The 19,470-nt window shown below is 46.0% G+C and overlaps 1 protein-coding gene across 1 annotated transcript in view; it reads right to left on the bottom strand.

The window, feature by feature from the left end:
• The window catches only part of LOC115123275 (protein kinase C zeta type-like), a 101,824-nt gene that overhangs the window by 41,249 nt on the left and 41,105 nt on the right, over positions 1–19,470 (bottom strand). Inside the window, exons 7-11 of the mRNA XM_065020934.1 lie at positions 14,901–15,036; positions 12,775–12,862; positions 12,449–12,568; positions 9,770–9,849; positions 6,939–7,028 (exon numbers count right to left, since the gene is read on the bottom strand). Coding sequence (XP_064877006.1) covers positions 6,939–7,028; positions 9,770–9,849; positions 12,449–12,568; positions 12,775–12,862; positions 14,901–15,036 — 514 coding nt within the window. The remainder of the gene's footprint in view (positions 1–6,938; positions 7,029–9,769; positions 9,850–12,448; positions 12,569–12,774; positions 12,863–14,900; positions 15,037–19,470) is intronic.

Raw genomic sequence — 19,470 nt, 5'->3', positions numbered from 1 at the left:
CTCTGGTACTACACTCTAGAACAGTCTGCATTCTGAACCACTCGCCCTGGTACTACACTTTAGAACAGTCTGCATTCTGAACCACTCTCCCTGGTACTACACTCTAGAATAGTCTGCATTCTGAACCACTCTCCCTGGTGCTACACTCGAGAACATTCTGCATTCTGAACCACTCGCCCTGGTACTACACTCTAGAACAGTCTGCATTCTGAACCACTCTCCCTGGTACTACACTTTAGAACAGTCTGCATTCTGAACCACTCTCCCTGGTACTACACTTTAGAACAGTCTGCATTCTGAACCACTCTCCCTGGTACTACACTTTAGAACAGTCTGCATTCTGAACCACTCTCCCTGGTACTACACTCTATAACAGTCTGCATTCTGAACCACTCTCCCTGGTACTACACTTTAGAACAGTCTGCATTCTGAACCACTCTCCCTGGTACTACACTTTAGAACAGTCTGCATTCTGAACCACTCTCCCTGGTACTACACTTTAGAACAGTCTGCATTCTGAACCACTCTCCCTGGTACTACACTCTATAACAGTCTGCATTCTGAACCACTCTCCCTGGTGCTACACTCTAGAACAGTCTGCATTCTGAAACACTCTCCCTGGTACTACACTTTAGAACAGTCTGCATTCTGAAACACTCTCTGGTGCTACACTCTAGAACAGTCTGCATTCTGAAACACTCTCCCTGGTACTACACTTTAGAACAGTCTGCATTCTGAAACACTCTCTGGTGCTACACTCTAGAACAGTCTGCATTCTGAAACACTCTCCCTGGTACTACACTTTAGAACAATCTGCATTCTGAAACACTCTCTGGTGCTACACTCTAGAACAGTCTGCATTCTGAAACACTCTCCCTGGTACTACACTTTAGAACAGTCTGCATTCTGAAACACTCTCTGGTGCTACACTCTAGAACAGTCTGCATTCTGAACCACTCTCCCTGGTACTACACTTTAGAACAGTCTGCATTCTGAAACACTCTCTGGTGCTACACTCTAGAACAGTCTGCATTCTGAACCACTCTCTGGTGCTACACTCTAGAACAGTCTGCATTCTGAAACACTCTCTGGTGCTACACTCTCGAACAGTCTGCATTCTGAAACACTCTCTGGCACTACACTCTGGAACAGTCTGCAATCTTGTTTCTAGATGGCAACATGTGATGGCAAACGCTAAGACACTATTATGACTGACGCCTCAACTGAAGAAAAAAAGCATCAAGTTGACAGCTGTCTCGCTCTCTGGCAGGAAGGTGTTGTTTAAAAGAGCATGAGGTAATGATTTTCAAAGGTGTCACCGCTTCAGAGGGAAAGCCGGCACTCCCTTAGGAGCCTGTGTTGTGATTCATATTAATATAGTTAAACAACAGCAGTCAGGGCCCGAGACAGCTAGGTTTCTTGCAGCGTGTACGAATTCCACACCTTCAACTCCCACCAGCCACTGAGGCACACCGCGGTATGCAGTCACAGATTCAACAAACTTTTTACCATGGAGGTTTCACAGGGGTTGGTGAAAATATCAAAGGGGTCAAATTTCCCAAGCTTTCCCTTTGTCATGGCTCATTACTGATGTCATGTCAAGGTTCATTACTGACACTGAGAAATAGTTTTTGTTTCATGGTGATTTCCCCAAAAGGAAAACATTAAGACAAAGACTGAGGCGTTGGCTTTGATAACCGGTCATCTCTTACGCTATTTAGCTTAATGTGATTTGGAGAGTTCTTCTGTATCATCACACTTTTAACACAGTTAATTTACATTGCATGCAGTTATCAAAATTCTGCATGACAAATCTGATATATTGAACTGTTGGGAAATCATTTATTAAAGGATAAGTTCAGTATTTTAGGCCAAAAAAGTCTGTAAACTAGGGTTGGGTGTGATCCTGATGTTCCTACCGTCATACACCCCCCCCACACAAAAAAAACACACAAAACTATTTAGGAAACAGGGATATTGATCCATCAGGGGATTGAAGCAAGAAGCTTCATCTTAACATCTAGCGACTTACAGTTGAAGTCGGAAGTTTACATACACCTTGGCCAAATACATTTAAACTCAGTTTCACAATTCCTGACATTTAATCAGAGTAAAAATTCCCTGTCTTAGGTCAGTTAGGATCACCACTTTATTTTAAGAATGTGAAATGTGATAATAATAATAGAGAGAATGATTTATTTCAGCTTTTATTTCTTTCATCACTGTAACGGTTTTCTTGTGTCGAAGGAGAGGCGGACCAAAACGCAGCGTGGTTATCTTGATACATCTTTAATAAAGATAATACCGAACAATACAAAAACAAACGTAACGTGAAAACCTAAACAGCCTTATCTGGTGCAAACAAACACTGAGACAGGAACAATCACCCACAAAACCCAACACAAAACAGGCTACCTAAATATGGCTCCCAATCAGAGACAATGACTAACACCTGCCTCTGATTGAGAACCATATCAGGCCCAAACACAGAAACAGACAAACAAGACATCCAACATAGAATGCCCACTCAGATCACACCCTGACCAAACAAAACATAGAACATACAAAGCAAACTATGGTCAGGGTGTGACAATCACATTCCCAGTGGGTCAGAAGTTTACGTACATTCAATTAGTATTTTGTAGCATTGCCTTTAATTTGTTTAACTTGGGTCAAACGTTTCGGGTAGCTTTCCACAAGCTTCCCACAATAAGTTGGGTGAATGTTGGTCCATTCCTCCTGACAGAGCTGGTGTAACTGAGTCAGGTTCGTAGGCCTCCTTGCTCACACACGCTTTTTCAGGTCTGTCCACACATTTTCTATGGGATTGAGGTCAGGGCTCACTCCAATACCTTGACTTTGTTGTCCTTAAGCCATTTTGCCACAACTTTGGAAGTATGCTTGGGGTCATTGTCCATTTGGAAGACCCATTTGCAACCAAGCTTTAACTTCCTGACTGATGTCTTGAGATGTTGCTTCAATATATCCACATCATTGTTCTGCCTCATGATGCCATCTATTTTGTGAAGTGCACCAGTCCCTCCTGCAGCAAAGCACTCCCACAACATGATGCTGCCACCCCCATGCTTCACGTTGGGATAGTCATGGCGAAGCCTCCCCAATTTTTCCTCCAAACATAACGATTGTCATTATGGCCAAACAGTTCTCTGTTTGTTTCATCAGACCAGAGGAAATTTCTCCAAAAGTACGATATATGTCCCCATGTGTTGTTGCAAACCGTAGTCTGGCTTTTTTAAGGTGGATTTGGAGCAGTGGCTTCTTCCTTGAAGAGCGGCCTTTCAGGTTATGTCAATATAGGACTCGTTTTACTGTGGATATAGACACGTTTGTACCTGTTTCCTCCAGCAAAGGTCCTTTGCTGTTGTTCTGGGATTGATTTGCACTTTTCACACCAAAGCACGTTCATCTCTAGGAGACAGAACGTGTCTCCTTCCTGAGCGGTATGACGGCTGTGTGATTCCATGGTGTTTATATTTGCGTACTATTGTTTGTACAGATGAACGTGGTACCTTGAGGCGTTTGGAAATTGCTCCCAAGGATGAATCAGGCTTGTGGAGGTCTACAATTTATTTTCTGAGGTCTTGGCTGATTTCTTTTGACTTTCCCATGATGTCAAGCAAAGAGGCACTGAGTTTGAAGTTAGGCTTTGAAATACATTCACAAGTAGACCTCCAATTGACTCAAATAATGTCAATTAGCCCATCAGAAGCTTCTAAAGCCATGACATCATTTTCTGGAATTTTCCAACCTGTTTAAAGGCACAGGCAACTTAGTGTATGTAAACTTCTGACCCACTGGAATTGTGATACAGTGAATTATAAATGAAATAATCTGTCTGTAAACAATTGTTGGAAAAATGACTTGTGTCATGGACAAAGTAGATGTCTTAATCGACTTGCCAAAACTATAGTTTGTTAACAAGAAATTTGTGGAGTGGTTGGAAAATGAGTTTTAATGACTCCAACCTATGTAAATTTCCGACTTCAACTGTAGCTAGCAAGTTAGCAAACCAAAAGCATAGTTGGAGCCCTGACCTGGATATAATTTATTTGACACATCTTAGATTTGTTCTAGTTCTATGCAGTGGCGTAGCACGTTCGCTGGGGAGCAGCACTGAGCAGCACTGAGCAGCACTGAGCAGCACACGTTGTCCCGCCCTGACCATAGTTTGCTTTGTATGTTTATATGTTTTGTTTGGTCAGGGTGTGATCTGAGTGGGCATTCTCTGTTGTATGTCTAGTTTGTCTGTTTCTGTGTTTGGCTTTGTTGCTTGTGTCAGCACATTTCTCACCACGCTGCGCTTTGGTCCGCTTCTTATGATGATTGTGACACACTTACTGTATGTTATGGACATGGGCTGCACTTCATTCTATTCTCCCCTGTCCTCAGTGCTTTCTCCACTGAACAAAGAGACAGGATGTCGTTTATACCCAAGCCTAGCCTGTAGTTGACCAATTAGAATTTCTTGCAGTAAAATTGGGCCAATGGCCAAATACCAAGTATTCCGTTTCAGGATCAATGTATAGACAATTTGGACCAATGAGAACTTCCCACATGTAACTATGAGTCCCAGACTGGAACCCCTATACAGATTCTAAACAGATGTTGAACTGAAAAACAACTATTTCCATTGATTGTTAATTCCCTCTTGACCTTTAGTCCTCTTCGTTGTGTATTTACATTCGAATATTCTTTCAATGGCTGGTAATAGTCAGTAGGTAGAAGTGACTAAACCAGCGGACAATACCTGTTACAGGGATGCCATGATGACTTCTTTTATATGCTTGGTCAGGTTGGTTTTACTGTTTGTATAAACACGTTTCGTCAACGTTTTTATAGAAACTTGAAAAATACGTCTTTATCTGGTTGTAATCTGACCAGCTAACAACCAGAAGATAACATCTTTCCCATGATGTCTTGGTCTCGTCTAAACATGATCGTAACAGAGACCAGTTGGCTATAAATCTAGTTCTACTGCTTTTCCTGAGAGGTATTATTACGTTGTTGTTTTTTTAACAATTGTTACAGAGTCTTAAACATGACCTCATGAGATGCTGTTGACTAACACATTCTATTGAGAACTGATAAAAGCATGTCACAGAAAAGGAGGCACGGCTGTGAACAAGGCATTTCCTGTCGTTTGTGTTGAATATACAGGATAGACTGACTAGAAACAAATAATGTGCTGAAACACTGAATCCTGTCCAGGTCACTGTGTATGAGCAACTATTTGAACAGTGACATTATTTTTTTGTTTTGGGGGGAGCCTCTGTACTCCAGCGCTTAGTATTTGAAATGATATAATTATTATGAGGTGAACAGTTTAGAAATTATAGCACTGTTTATACATCGTAGTCGCCCACCCACTGGGGAGTTAGGCCCAGATGTGGAGTATCTTTGGTACCATTTTCATGAGATATTGCTGCTGTAAAGGATAGTGTACCCATCATTGCAGCATCATTCTAGCATCATTGCAGCATGACGTAATGCAAAATAGACATAATGGGAATCAAAGTAACAAAGTAACATGCCAACCAAGATGGGTTCCCACGGGTGATACTGAGTGTCTGACCAACCAAGATGGGTTCCCACGGATGATACTGAGTGTCTGACCAATCAAGATGGGTTCCCACGGGTGATACTGAGTGTCTGACCAATCAAGATGGGTTCCCACGGGTGATACTGAGTGTCTGACCAATCAAGATGGGTTCCCACGGGTGATACTGAGTGTCTGACCAATCAAGATGGGTTCCCACGGATGATACTGAGTATCTGACCAATCAAGATGGGTTTCCCACGGGTGATACTGAGTGTCTGACCAATCAAGATGGGTTCCCACGGGGGATACTGAGTGTCTGACCAATCAAGATTGGATCCCACAGGTGATACTGACCGACCAAGATGGGATCCCACAGGTGATACTGACCGACCAAGATGGGTTACCACAGGTGATCCTGACCGACCAAGTTGGGTTCCCACAGGTGATACTGACCGACCAAGTTGGGTTCCCACAGGTGATACTGACCGACCAAGATGGGTTCCCACAGGTGATCCTGACCGACCAAGATGGGTTCCCACAGGTGATCCTGACCGACCAAGATGGGTTCCCACAGGTGATCCTGACCGACCAAGATGGGTTCCCACAGGTGATACTGACCGACCAAGATGGGTTCCCACAGGTGAGACTGACCGACCAAGATGGGTTCCCACAGGTGATACTGACCGACCAAGATGGGTTCCCACAGGTGATCCTGACCGACCAAGATGGGTTCCCACAGGTGATACTGACCGACCAAGATGGGTTCCCACAGGTGATACTGACCGACCAAGATGGGTTCCCACAGGTGATACTGACCGACCAAGATGGGTTCCCACAGGTGATACTGACCGACCAAGATGGGTTCCCACAGGTGATACTGACCGACCAAGATGGGTTCCCACAGGTGATACTGACCGACCAAGATGGGTTCCCACAGGTGATCCTGACCGACCAAGATGGGTTCCCACAGGTGATCCTGACCGACCAAGATGGGTTCCCACAGGTGATACTGACCGACCAAGATGGGTTCCCACAGGTGATACTGACCGACCAAGATGGGTTCCCACAGGTGATACTGACCGACCAAGATGGGTTCCCACAGGTGATCCTGACCGACCAAGATGGGTTCCCACAGGTGATACTGACCGACCAAGATGGGTTCCCACAGGTGATACTGACCGACCAAGATGGGTTCCCACAGGTGATACTGACCGACCAAGATGGGTTCCCACAGGTGATACTGACCGACCAAGATGGGTTCCCACAGGTGATACTGACCGACCAAGATGGGTTCCCACAGGTGATACTGACCGACCAAGATGGGTTTATTCACATTTACTCTTCTACGCTGGTTAAGTGGATATGATTGGAGGCTTACCTGGTCCCAGTCTATACTGCGGAAAAACGTGTGCGACTTGATGTCAGCGAAGCCCGTTTGGACCTGGCAACCCAGACGCTCTTTGGGGTCCTGTTAGATGGAGAGAAATTAGTAGAATCAAGAGTTTGTGTGCTCAATGAAATATAAACTGGTTTTAACAGCAGCAATTGTCACAAAGTGGTTTACAGATACCCAGCCTAAAACCCCAAAGAGCAAGCAGTGCACAGGCAGAAAGAAGCACGGTGTTGGCTTATCGCACCAATTACAGCAATTTACAACAATGTGATCTTGGTATAATGTAGAGATGTAACATTTATTGAAATGAAACACTAAATTCTTTATGTATTTCCCTCAAACAAACCCTTACACTACTCCTCTACCTATGTCATATGCCACTTATAAAAAACGTTTCATAAGATTGGTGGAGGCCTGGCCGACATGGAGTTCCTTAAACCAGTTATATCCTGTTAAATCCATAAAGGGAAGTGTACAAGCGTACACTTCGGAAGAATGGAGATATTATTGGGACGCATTCTCTGTGGGGGTCAAGTAAATCCTTGATTGACTTCAAATTCTCCAAAGCCACCTACAGTGGCTAGAAACATTTAATGAACCCTTTGAAAATACCTGGAGTTCTGCATAAATTTGACATAAAATGTGATCTGATCTTCATCTAAGCCACAACAAGAGACAAACACTGTGTGCTTAAACTAGTAACACACAAATTATTGTATTCTTCTTGTCTATATTGAATACATTATTTAAACATTCACAGTGTAGGTTGGAGAAGGTATGTGAACCTCTAGGCTAATGACTTCTCCAAAAGCTAATTGTAGTCAGGAGTCAGCTAACCTGGAGTCTAATCAATGAGATGAGATTGAAGATGTTGGTTAGAGCTGCCCTGCCCCATAAAAAAACACTCACAAATTTTGAGTTTGCTATTCACAAGAAGTATTGCCTGAAGTTAACCATGCCTCGAACTAAAGAGATCTCAGGAGACCTAAGATTAAGAATTGATGCATTGCATGAAGCTGGAAAGGGTTACAAAAGTATCTCTAAAAGTCAGTCCACGGTAAGACAAATTGTCTATAAATGGAGAAATTTCATCACAGTTGCTATTCTCCCTAGGAGTGGCCATCCTGCAAAGATGACTGCAAGAGCACAGCGCAGAATTCTCAATGAGGTTAAGACTTACAGAAATCTCTGGAAGATGCTAACATCGCTGTTGATGAGTCTACAATACTTAAAACACTAAACAAGAATGGGGTTCATGGGAGGACACCATGGAAGAAACCTCTGCTGTCCAAAAAAAACATTGGCACATGTCTGAAGTTTGCAAAAGAGCACCTGGATGTTCCACAGCACTACTGGCAAAATATTCTGTGGACAGATGAAACTAAAGTTGCGTTGTTTGTGAGGAACACACAACACTCTGTGTGAAGAAAAAAAGGCACAGCACACCCACATCAAAACCTCATCCCAACTGTAAAGTATGGTGAAGGGAGCATCATGGTTTGAAGCTGCCCCAGGGCCTGGACAGCTTGCTATAATCGACAGAAAAATAAACTCCCAAGTTTATCAAGACATTTTGCAGGAGAATGTAAGGCTATCAGTCTGTAAATTGAAGCTCAACAGAAGGCCCAGTCAGTCCTGACCTCAACCCGATTGAGATGCTGTGGCATGACCTCAAGAGAGCGGTTCACACCAGACATCCCAAGAATATTGCTGAGCTGAAACAGTTTTGTAAAGAGGAATGGTCCAAAATTCCTCCTGACCGTTGTGCAGGTCTGATCCACAACTACAGAAAACATTTGGTTGAGGTTATTGCTGCCAAAGGAGGGTCAACCAGTTATTAAATCCAAGGGTTCACATACTTTTCCCACCCTGCACTGTGAATGTTTACACGGTGTGTTCAATAAAGACATGAACAATTATAATTGTCTGTGTGTTATTAGTTTAAGCAGACTGTGTTTGTCTGTTGTTGTGACCTAGATGAAGATCAGATAAAATATTATGTCCAATTTATGCAGAAATCCAGGTAATTTTAAAGGGTTCACATACTTTTTCTTCCCACTGTATTAGCTACCCCCCCTGTCTATTTCATCAGCCCCTCTACATACTGTATGTAATTTGGACAAACCACCACCCACCTGCTGACTCCCAACAGTGGGGATGTGGTATTTTCATCAGTACAATAATTGTAATACTAACTAGCAAAGGTTAAATGTGAAGAGCCCCAAGACCATTCACTCCCCCACTATAGTTTCTTATCATAGCCATGTATATCAGGGATGATGCACTCAAACACGTAGAAACGCACGCACGCGCACACACACACACACACACACACACACACACACACACACACACACACACACACACACACACACACACACACACACACAGTGCCTTCAAGAAAGTATTCACACCCCTTGCCTTTCCAACACATCATTGTGTTACAAAGTGGGATTAAAATGGTTTTAATTTGATTTTGTTTGTCAACGATCTACACAAAATGACATGGGGTATTGTGTGTAGATTAGACACAACATCTAAATGTCATCTTAAATTCAAGCTGTAACACAGCAAAATGTGGAAGAAATCAAGGGGTGTGAATACTTTCTTGAAGGCACTATATGTACACACGTAAAAACATCCATACACACACAAACACTCTGTCTCTCAGCCAAATGGATGTGGCCTTCACAGAGTGTCTGTCATGGCGATGTACTAATGGTGTCTTGAACACGGTTCGCATGCTGTTTTCACCGAGGGGGAGGGACACGCTTTATTGGACACACTTGGTGAACACTACGGTGTTCTTCTCTCACCTTGTTTAAAAAGCCCTTCAGCACGCTGGCAGCCTTTACCGACAGGGACCTTGGGATGCGAATAGTTTTTTCCAGAATAACTGTGTGGAAAAGACAGAGACACAGAGAGAGACAGAGAGACAGAGAGAGACAGAGAGAGACAGAGAGAGACAGAGAGAGAGAGAGAGACAGAGAGAGAGAGAGACAGAGACAGAGAGAGAGAGAGAGAGAGAGAGACAGAGACAGAGAGAGACAGAGAGACAGAGAGAGACAGAGAGAGAGAGAGAGAGACAGAGAGAGAGAGAGAGAGAGAGAGAGAGAGAGAGAGAGAGACAGAGAGAGAGAGAGAGAGAGAGAGAGAGAGAATGTATGAGACAGAGAGAGGGAGGACAATCCTGCGGAGGGAGTGAGGCAAACAATTGGTGATTCACCATCTGGCCTGCCCGTGGGTGCCCAAGGGTGCCTGTGTCTGCTGCGTACAAGCGAGGGGGTGGAAAGGGGGAGGAGGAGGGTGCTCTGCTCTGTGACTGCTTCCTTGAGACTCGCGGCACACAGGCTCAACACACCACTGAAGGACAACAAGTTCTGTTTTCCACAGTGGAAAACAGTTTTGTGGTATTGTGTACCAGCTGCCCTCGTTGGTTAGTTGGAGCCACTGACACTCTGGGTACGTCCCTATAATCTCTCCTTCCTCCGGAGCTGTACACATGATCATTCCTCCCCACATATAACAACTATTTAATGGGATCGGTGTAGGCCTGGCCTACATGGAGTTCCCTAAACCCATAAAGGGAAGTGTACACTGCAGGAGAAAGGAGATATTTGTTTTGATGCATCTCTGTGGGGTCAAGTAAATCCTTGATTGACCTACAAATTTAAAAAACTCACAGTCATAACAAACATTACGTGTCTAGGTGGAGACAAGGCAGACGCAAAGCAGTTGAACATCCCTGGCTCTCTGATGAACAGATTACAGATGGAGGAGTAGAGATGTTTATCCTCCTCTTCAGCTCTCTCTGATCTGTTTGTGTACGCTGAGTCCTAATGAAATGATAACTGGATCAGTCTCGGACTGTGTACCAAATGGCACCCTAGTCCATATCTAGTGCACTAGATAGGGAAGTGCCATTTGTGATGGTGTTGGCACCCCGGGGTTCGGGTAAATTATTACATTTGCATGTATTTTTATTGTCTAATCGAAACTTGACTTCTGCTATTAACCCAACCCCTCTGAAACGGAGAAGTGCGAGGGGCTGCCACATTGGGTGCCCGGTGTAACTGTTGTGGGGGGTTACCTGCCTTGCTCAAGGGCACAACGGCAGATTTCTGGGTCCACATTGGGTGCCCGGTGGAGCTGTTGTGGGGGGGTTACCTGCCTTGCTCAAGGGCACAACGGCAGATTTCTGGGGCCACATTGGGTGCCTGGTGGAGCTGTTGTGGGGGGTTACCTTCCTTGCTCAAGGGCACAACGGCAGATTTCTGGGGCCACATTGGGTGCCCGGTGGAGCTGTTGTGGGGGGTTACCTTCCTTGCTCAAGGGCACAACGGCAGATTTCTGGGGTCACTATCTGGGGCCTGGGGCCTGGGTTAGGATCACTGATGTTGTTTAGTGGTCACCAGAAGGAAGGGTTGGGGAGCGGTAGAGTATGGTAGATTGTAGCATATTATGGATGGAAAGGCAGACAGACAGACAGAGCTTGGCCAAATACTATCCCCCACCAGGTTGACACCAAATGTTCCATGACACTAACACTCTCACTGGCTTAGAACCTAACTGCAAGAACCTGATTGTTCTGGAACTTTGGATATCACCATGCCAACCCTAAACTCTGTGTATCAGTCTATGGTTCTGGGGGTTGGCATGTGTGCCTGGGTTGGCCAGGGTGAGGTTGGCACTGGTCAGGGTGGTGACATAAGGCTGGTCACCCCCTGCGGATAGAGGGGCCTGTTTCCGCTAGCGAGGTGGTATCCAGGAGCATGCTGCTTGCCCTGTGGGGGCGTGAGGAAGACCAAAGGGTTGGCAGATGCCCGTGGGTTTCAGTGCTCATGCCCAAGCTGCAATGGGTGTGTACGGTGGAGAGCGACTGGGGGGGTACGGTGGAGAGAGACTAGGGGGTATGGAGGAATGTTCGCTCCAGCGAGGTATAGGGTGGGTTGTAGTACAGTATAACACATACAAATAAAATAACCGGCATCCCCATTGAATCAATTATATTTAAGCGACGTGACACGTCTGGTAGCCTTCCAATGTGTCACACAAGAAGCAGTTGGCTCCCCTGTGGTATGGCTCTAGCTGTCCGAATGTCTCATACCTATTTCTTGTGTGCAAATCTTTATTGTTTTGAACACAAAATACATAATAAATAAATAAGAACTGTATTGAGAGACGCGTGGTGTGTTTGTGTGCTTTCTGAGGGGGTTTGGAGCACCAAAATACACATTTCCAGATATACATAGTACGACATGTGAAGTACTGCTATCCTGAATAATCATGCCCTTTGAGTGGAGGAGTGAGTAGCCAATGTGATCAGAGCATGTGTTGTTTTTTGACGCAAAATGGCCACCATACATCACCACCATACATATTGCCTAGTAGTAGTAGTGGTGGATGTCACACTTAACAATGTGAAGCACTGTGTGACACTAGGTAAGAAGCGCTGTCATGAATCCACTCCAAACTGTAGTAGAGGGCTCTCTCACCTTGGAAGAGGTACTCCTCGGTGTTCATGTCAGGATTGTCGGTGATGATGTCGAAAGGGGACCTCCCGGCCATCATCTCAAACATGAGCACGCCTAACGCCCACCAGTCAACACTGAACCCTGGAGAGAGACCACAGACAACCGTCACTCATCTTGGTTAGATTCAGTTACAGTATGGTAACGACAGAAATGGTTTGAGAGAGATCTGTTCATTTCTTTCACGTTTTTTTTTATTGTTATGAGTTTAACAGTCTAAAAGGCAAATTCCCAGAGCTCATGTTCTCCCCATTCCCTCCATGTATGTGTTGTTGACAATAGGGACTCACCATAGTCTTCCCCTCTGAGGATCTCAGGGCCGATATAGTTGGGGGTTCCACAGAATGTACTGGTGGTGTCTCCAGGTCTGATGCCCTCCTGATAGAGGAGAGAGATGGAGGAAGAGGAGGAGGAGAGAGGAGAGAGAGAGTTAAAGATGGAGATACAGAGAGTATAACAGACGAAGATGGTAGGAAAGAGATGGAGGAGGAGAGAGGAGAGTTAAAGATGAAGAGATACAGGGAGGATAACAGAGAAAGATGGTAGGAGAGAGATGGAGGAGGAGGAGGAGGAGGAGGAGAGAGTAGAGAGAGAGTTAAAGATGGAGAGATACAGGGAGGATAACAGAGGAAGATGGTAGGAGAGAGATGGAGGAGGAGAGAGGAGAGAGAGTTAAAGATGGAGAGATACAGGGAGGATAACAGAGGAAGATGGTAGGAAAGAGATGGAGGAGGAGGAGAGAGGAGAGAGAGAGTTAAAGATGGGGAGATACAGGGAGGATAACAGAGGAATATGGTAGGAGAGAGATGGAGGAGGAGGAGGAGAGGAGAGAGTTAAAGATGGAGAGATACAGGGAGGATAACAGAGGAAGATGGTAGGAAAGAGATGGAGGAGGAGGAGAGAGGAGAGAGAGAGTTAAAGATGGAGAGATACAGGGAGGATAACAGAGGAAGATGGTAGGAGAGAGATGGAGGAGGAGGAGAGGAGAGAGAGTTAAAGATGGAGAGATACAGGGAGGATAACAGAGGAAGATGGTAGGAGAGAGATGGAGGAGGAGGAGGAGGAGAGGAGAGAGAGAGTTAAAGATGGAGAGATACAGGGAGGATAACAGAGAAAGATGGTAGGAGAGAGATGGAGGAGGAGAGAGGAGAGAGAGTTAAAGATGGAGAGATACAGGGAGGATAACAGAGGAAGATGGTAGGAGAGAGATGGAGGAGGAGGAGGAGGAGAGGAGAGAGAGTTAAAGATGGAGAGATACAGGGAGGATAACAGAGGAAGATGGTAGGAGAGAGATGGAGGAGGAGAGAGGAGAGAGAGTTAAAGATGGAGAGATACAGGGAGGATAACAGAGGAAGATGGTAGGAAAGAGATGGAGGAGGAGGAGAGAGGAGAGAGAGAGTTAAAGATGGGGAGATACAGGGAGGATAACAGAGGAATATGGTAGGAGAGAGATGGAGGAGGAGGAGGAGAGGAGAGAGTTAAAGATGGAGAGATACAGGGAGGATAACAGAGGAAGATGGTAGGAAAGAGATGGAGGAAGAGGAGAGAGGAGAGAGAGAGTTAAAGATGGAGAGATACAGGGAGGATAACAGAGGAAGATGGTAGGAGAGAGATGGAGGAGGAGGAGAGGAGAGAGAGTTAAAGATGGAGTATTACAGGGAGGATAACAGAGGAAGATGGTAGGAGAGAGATGGAGGAGGAGGAGGAGGAGAGGAGAGAGAGAGTTAAAGATGGAGAGATACAGGGAGGATAACAGAGAAAGATGGTAGGAGAGAGATGGAGGAGGAGGAGGAGAGAGGAGAGAGAGTTAAAGATGGAGAGATACAGGGAGGATAACAGAGGAAGATGGTAGGAGAGAGATGGAGGAGGAGGAGGAGGAGGAGAGAGGAGAGAGAGTTAAAGATGGAGAGATACAGGGAGGATAACAGAGAAAGATGGTAGGAGAGAGATGGAGGAGGAGGAGAGAGGAGAGAGAGAGTTAAAGATGGAGAGATACAGGGAGGATAACAGAGGAAGATGGTAGGAAAGAGATGGAGGAGGAGGAGGAGGAGAGAGGAGAGAGAGAGTTAAAGATGGAGAGATACAGGGAGGATAACAGAGAAAGATGGTAGGAAAAAGATGGAGGAGGAGGAGAGAGGAGAGAGAGTTAAAGATGGAGAGATACAGGGAGGATAACAGAGGAAGATGGTAGGAGAGAGATGGAGGAGGAGGAGGAGAGAGGAGAGAGAGAGTTAAAGATGGAGAGATACAGGGAGGATAACAGAGAAAGACGGTAGGAGAGATAAAATAAGAAAAAGTGTGCGACTTCGATACCTAGTGTATTGATCCACTTCTACATAGTGAATGAAAGTCCTTCAGCAGTAACAGTTCAGCAGTACTATAACAGTACACTGTGCAGTAGTTCTGAGTGTCTCACCTTGCACATCCCGTAGTCTGTGAGCTTGATGTGTCCCTCGTGATCCAAGAGGACGTTGTCCAGTTTCAAATCTCGGTAGATGATTCCCTTTTCGTGCAGGAAATTCAGAGCGATACAAATTTCAGCAGCATAGAATCTGAAAAAAAGGATTCATTCAGACATGCTTTTCCTTCTTCAGAGAGTTCCCAGCCCACAAACGTACAATTTGGTTCTGACCTTCAACCACGTAGAAACCATCCTGAAGCCAACATATATGGTAGAATGTATATTTTTATACAGGAAGTAGTTTCTAATGAATAGGTGATTATTTATTTGTATTCTCTGTCTAACATTTGGCGAGACGTGGTGGGCTACATGATGTTGATTTCTCTGGTGCACTAGAGCCTTATTTATCCCAATGGGCGGCTCCCTCCCTCTCCGCTCTCTCTCTCCCTCTCCCTCTGCGCTCTCTCTCTCCCTCCCTCCCTCTCCCTCTGTGCTCTCTCCCTCCCTCTCCCTCTGTGCTCTCTCTCTCCCTCCCTCTCCCTCTGTGCTCTCTCTCTCCCTCTCCCTCTGTGCTCTCTCTCTCTCCCTCCCTCTCCCTCTGTGCTCTCTCTCTCCCTCCCTCTCCCTCTGTGCTCTCTCTCTCCCTCCCTCTCCCTCTGTGCTCTCTCTCTCTCCCTCTCCCTCTGTGCTCTATCTCTCCCTCCCTCTCCCTCTGTGCTCTCTCTCTCTCCCCCTCTCCCTCTCCCTCTGTGCTCTCTCTCCCTCCTCTCCCTCTGTGCTCTCTCTCTCCCTCCCTCTTCCTCTGTGCTCTCTCTCTCTCCCTCCCTCTCCTTCAGTGCTCTCTCTCTCCCTCCCTCTCCCTCTGTGCTCTCTCTCTCCGACTTTGCTCTCTCTCTCTCCCTCCCTCTCCCTCTGTGCTCTCTCTCTCCCTCCCTCTCCCTCTGTGCTCTCTCTCTCTCCTCCCTCTCCCTCTGTGCTCTCTCTCTCCCTCCCTCTCCCTCTGTGCTCTCTCTCTCCCTCCCTCTCCCTCTGTGCTCTCTCTCTCCCTCCCTCTCCCTCTGTGCTCTCTCTTTCCCTCCCTCTCCCTCTGTGCTCTCTCTCTCCCTCCCTCACTCTCCCTCTGTGCTCTCTCTCTCTCCCCCTCTCCTCTGTGTGCTCTCTCCCTCTGTGCTCTCTCCCTCCCTCTCCCTCTGTGCTCTCTCTCTCTCGCTGTCTCTCTCCGTCTCACTCTCTCTCTCTCAATTCAATTACATTCAAAGGGCTTTAACAGCATATGTCTCCTATGCTGTTAAAGCCCTTTGAATGTAATTGAATTGAGAGAGAGAGAGTGAGACGGAGAGAGACAGCGAGAGAGAGAGAGCACAGAGGGAGAGGGAGGGAGTTTACATTGCCAAAGCAAATGGAAGGGACATTAAACAGAAGGGAAATAAACAAGGGAAACATTCATAAACATAACACTCACAAAAGTTAAAAGAATATAGATATTTGAAATGCTCTATTATTGGCTATGTTGTAACAATGTGTAAGTAGTTGAAGTATGAAAGGGAAAATAAATAAACATACAAATATAGCTGGTATTTACAGTGTTAATTGTGCTCCACTAGTTGCCCTTTTCTCATGGCAACGGGCCCGTGCTGCCGTGACTTCCCACTGTTTTATTTTGCCTAACAGATATGGGAGTTTATCAATGTTTCATTTGTTTTCAAATTCTTTGTGGAACTGTGTAATTTGAGGGAAATATGTGTCTCTAATATGGTCATACATTGGGCAGGAGGTTAGGACGTGCAGCTCAGTTTCCACCTCATTTTGTGGGCAGTGTGCACATAGCCTGTCTTCTCTTGAGATGCAGGTCGGCCTATAGCGGCCTCTCTCAATAGCAAGGCTCACTGAGTCTGTACATAGTGCGACGGCCCTGAATGTGTCTGAACCGTCTCAGTGCTTATCCTTCCAATAGGGCGCTTCCCCTTTAATGCACAATTAAATAGACTGCCTCAGCTGCACAAAAGTGGGGTTGTGATGGAGACACGAATGAGGATGTGTTCAACCCTCAGTTCCGAAGCTTCTCAGTTCCGTTTGTTTTGTTGCATTTAAAAGTGTGCTTTGTAGCCTAATAGCAAGTTTGCAGGATCGCATGCAGTCTTTGCTTCCGTTGGACTACACCTCTCCGTTGTTCTTCGTGGCCTTTCTCCGCTGGAGATCTGGTGGCGGATTGTCTGACTGACCGACTGACTACAACCTTTTTGTATACGGTATTTCATTTGTTTTGGTGTGATGATAGACCGTGATGATTTATGTGGTCAGTTGTAGTTGAAGACTTACTGAGATTTGATACTCTTCTTGGTTGCGTGGTAAAAGAGTTGATATTTTGATTGAGACTGGGTTTACGCTACAAACATTGCGTGACTAAGGTCACCTGAGTTCCCTGAACTCCTTTACCGGGCTTGACTCTTTTAGGCCCGAGGTACAGGACATTTCTGGATGAACCGGAGCTCCTTATTTGTTATATTGTTATGTGTGTGTGATCATTTATGTTGGTAATACAACCCACGCAAAAGAACACAGTAGTTTTGAAGTTATTTCCAATATTTTAAGGGTTTATGAAAAGTGTATGTCCATCCTGACTTTCACATGAGTCCTTTGTATTGGTGTAGACTTGACGGACCAGATGGGACTCATTTCCTCCCAAAAAAACTAGAATAATATTTCAATATTTTCTCTGGTAGGTACCACCTACCTGGCACCCCTACAAGCAATAACCTCAAGTCAAAACCCGTTACAACAAGGATTTTCTTTATTTAGGGTTAGACACAGTGGTCAGGTATTCTGACACTGTGTACTCTCTGTTTAGGGTCAAATAGCATTCCAATGTGCTCTGCTTTTTGATTCTTTCCAGTGTGTCAATTAGTTATCTTTTTGCTTCTCTTAATTTGTATGAGTCTAAATGTGTTTCTGTTCTGGGGCTCTGTGGGTTCTGTGGGTTCTGTGGGTTCTGTGGGTTCTGGGGCTCTGTGGGTTCTGTGGGTTATGTGGGTTCTGGGGCTCTGTGGGTTCTGTGGGTTCTGTGGGTTCTGGGGCTCTGTGGGTTCTGTGGGTTCTGTGGGTTCTGTGGGCTCTGTGGGTTCTGTGGGTTCTGGGGCTCTGTGGGTTCTGTGGGTTCTGGGGCTCTGTGGGTTCTGTGGGTTCTGTGGGTTCTGTGGGTTCTGGGGCTCTGTGGGTTCTGTGGGTTCTGTGGGTTCTGGGGCTCTGTGGGTTCTGTGGGTTCTGTGGGTTCTGGGGCTCTGTGGGTTCTGTGGGTTCTGTGGGCTCTGTGGGTTCTGTGGGTTCTGTTTGTGAACAGAGCCCCAGAACAAGTTGGCTGAGGGGATTCTATGCGAGTCCAGTATGGTGAGTCCAGTATGGTGAGGCCGGGTGCCGCAGAGTGTTCTAGTTCCCTCGCAAATTCATTGATATTGTATATGTTGAAGACGGTGGGGCTCAAGCTGCATCCCTGTCTCACCCCACAGCCCTGAGGAAAAAAATATGTGTGTTTATTGCCTATTTTAATTGTGCACTTGTTTGTGTACATTGATATTATGTCATATGCTTCCCCCCATCAATTTGTATAGCAGACCCTGGTGCCAAATTGATTCAAAAGCTTTTTTTAAATCAACAAAGCATGAGAAGACTTATCTTTTGTTTTGTTTGTATGTCAATAAATGTGTGCAGGGTGTATACGTGGTCTGTCGAACAGTATTTTGGTAAGAAGCCAATTTTACATTTACTCAGGACATTGTTTCACTGAGAAAATGAGTCTGCTGTTGATTATACTGCAGAATATTTCTGAGATTGCTGCTGAAACACATTCCATGGTAATTCTACAGGTCAAATTTGTCTCCACTTTTGTGGATTGGGGTGAGCGAGAGAGAGCGGGGTAAAGAGTGTACTGGGAGATAGGTGGGAGAGAGAAAGAGTGCACTGAGAGAGAGAGCACAGAGACAAAGAGAGAGAGGGCAGAGAGACAAAGAGAGAGACAAGAGAGCGAGAGGGCACAGAGAGGGAGAGACAGGGCACGGAGAGAGAGAGGGAGAGACAGGGCACGGAGAGAGAGAGGGAGAGACAGGGCACGGAGAGAGAGAGGGAGAGACAGGGCACGGAGAGAGAGAGGGAGAGACAGGGCACGAAGAGAGAGAGGGAGAGACGGCACGGAGAGAGAGGGGAGAGACGGCACGGAGAGAGAGAGAGAGAGACAGGGCACGGAGAGAGAGAGAGAGACAGGGCACACACAGAGAGAGAGAGGGAGAGACGGCACGGAGAGAGAGAGAGAGAGAGAGAGAGAGAGAGAGAGAGAGAGGGCACGGAGAGAGAGAGGGAGAGACAGGGCACGGAGAGAGAGAGGGAGGGAGAGACAGGGCACACAGAGAGAGAGAGAGGGAGAGACAGGGCACGGAGAGAGAGAGAGAGAGAGAGAGGGAGGGAGAGACAGGGCACACAGAGAGAGAGAGGGAGAGACAGGGCACACAGAGAGAGAGAGAGAGGGAGACAGGGCACGGAGAGAGAGAGGGAGAGACAGGGCACAGAGAGAGAGAGAGAGGGAGAGACAGGGCAC

This window comes from Oncorhynchus nerka, linkage group LG7 (genome assembly GCF_034236695.1).
Source record: "Oncorhynchus nerka isolate Pitt River linkage group LG7, Oner_Uvic_2.0, whole genome shotgun sequence".
Lineage (NCBI taxonomy): Eukaryota > Metazoa > Chordata > Actinopteri > Salmoniformes > Salmonidae > Oncorhynchus > Oncorhynchus nerka.
Note: the sequence above shows the minus strand (reverse complement) of the source record. Positions and strands in the feature narration are given on the sequence as shown.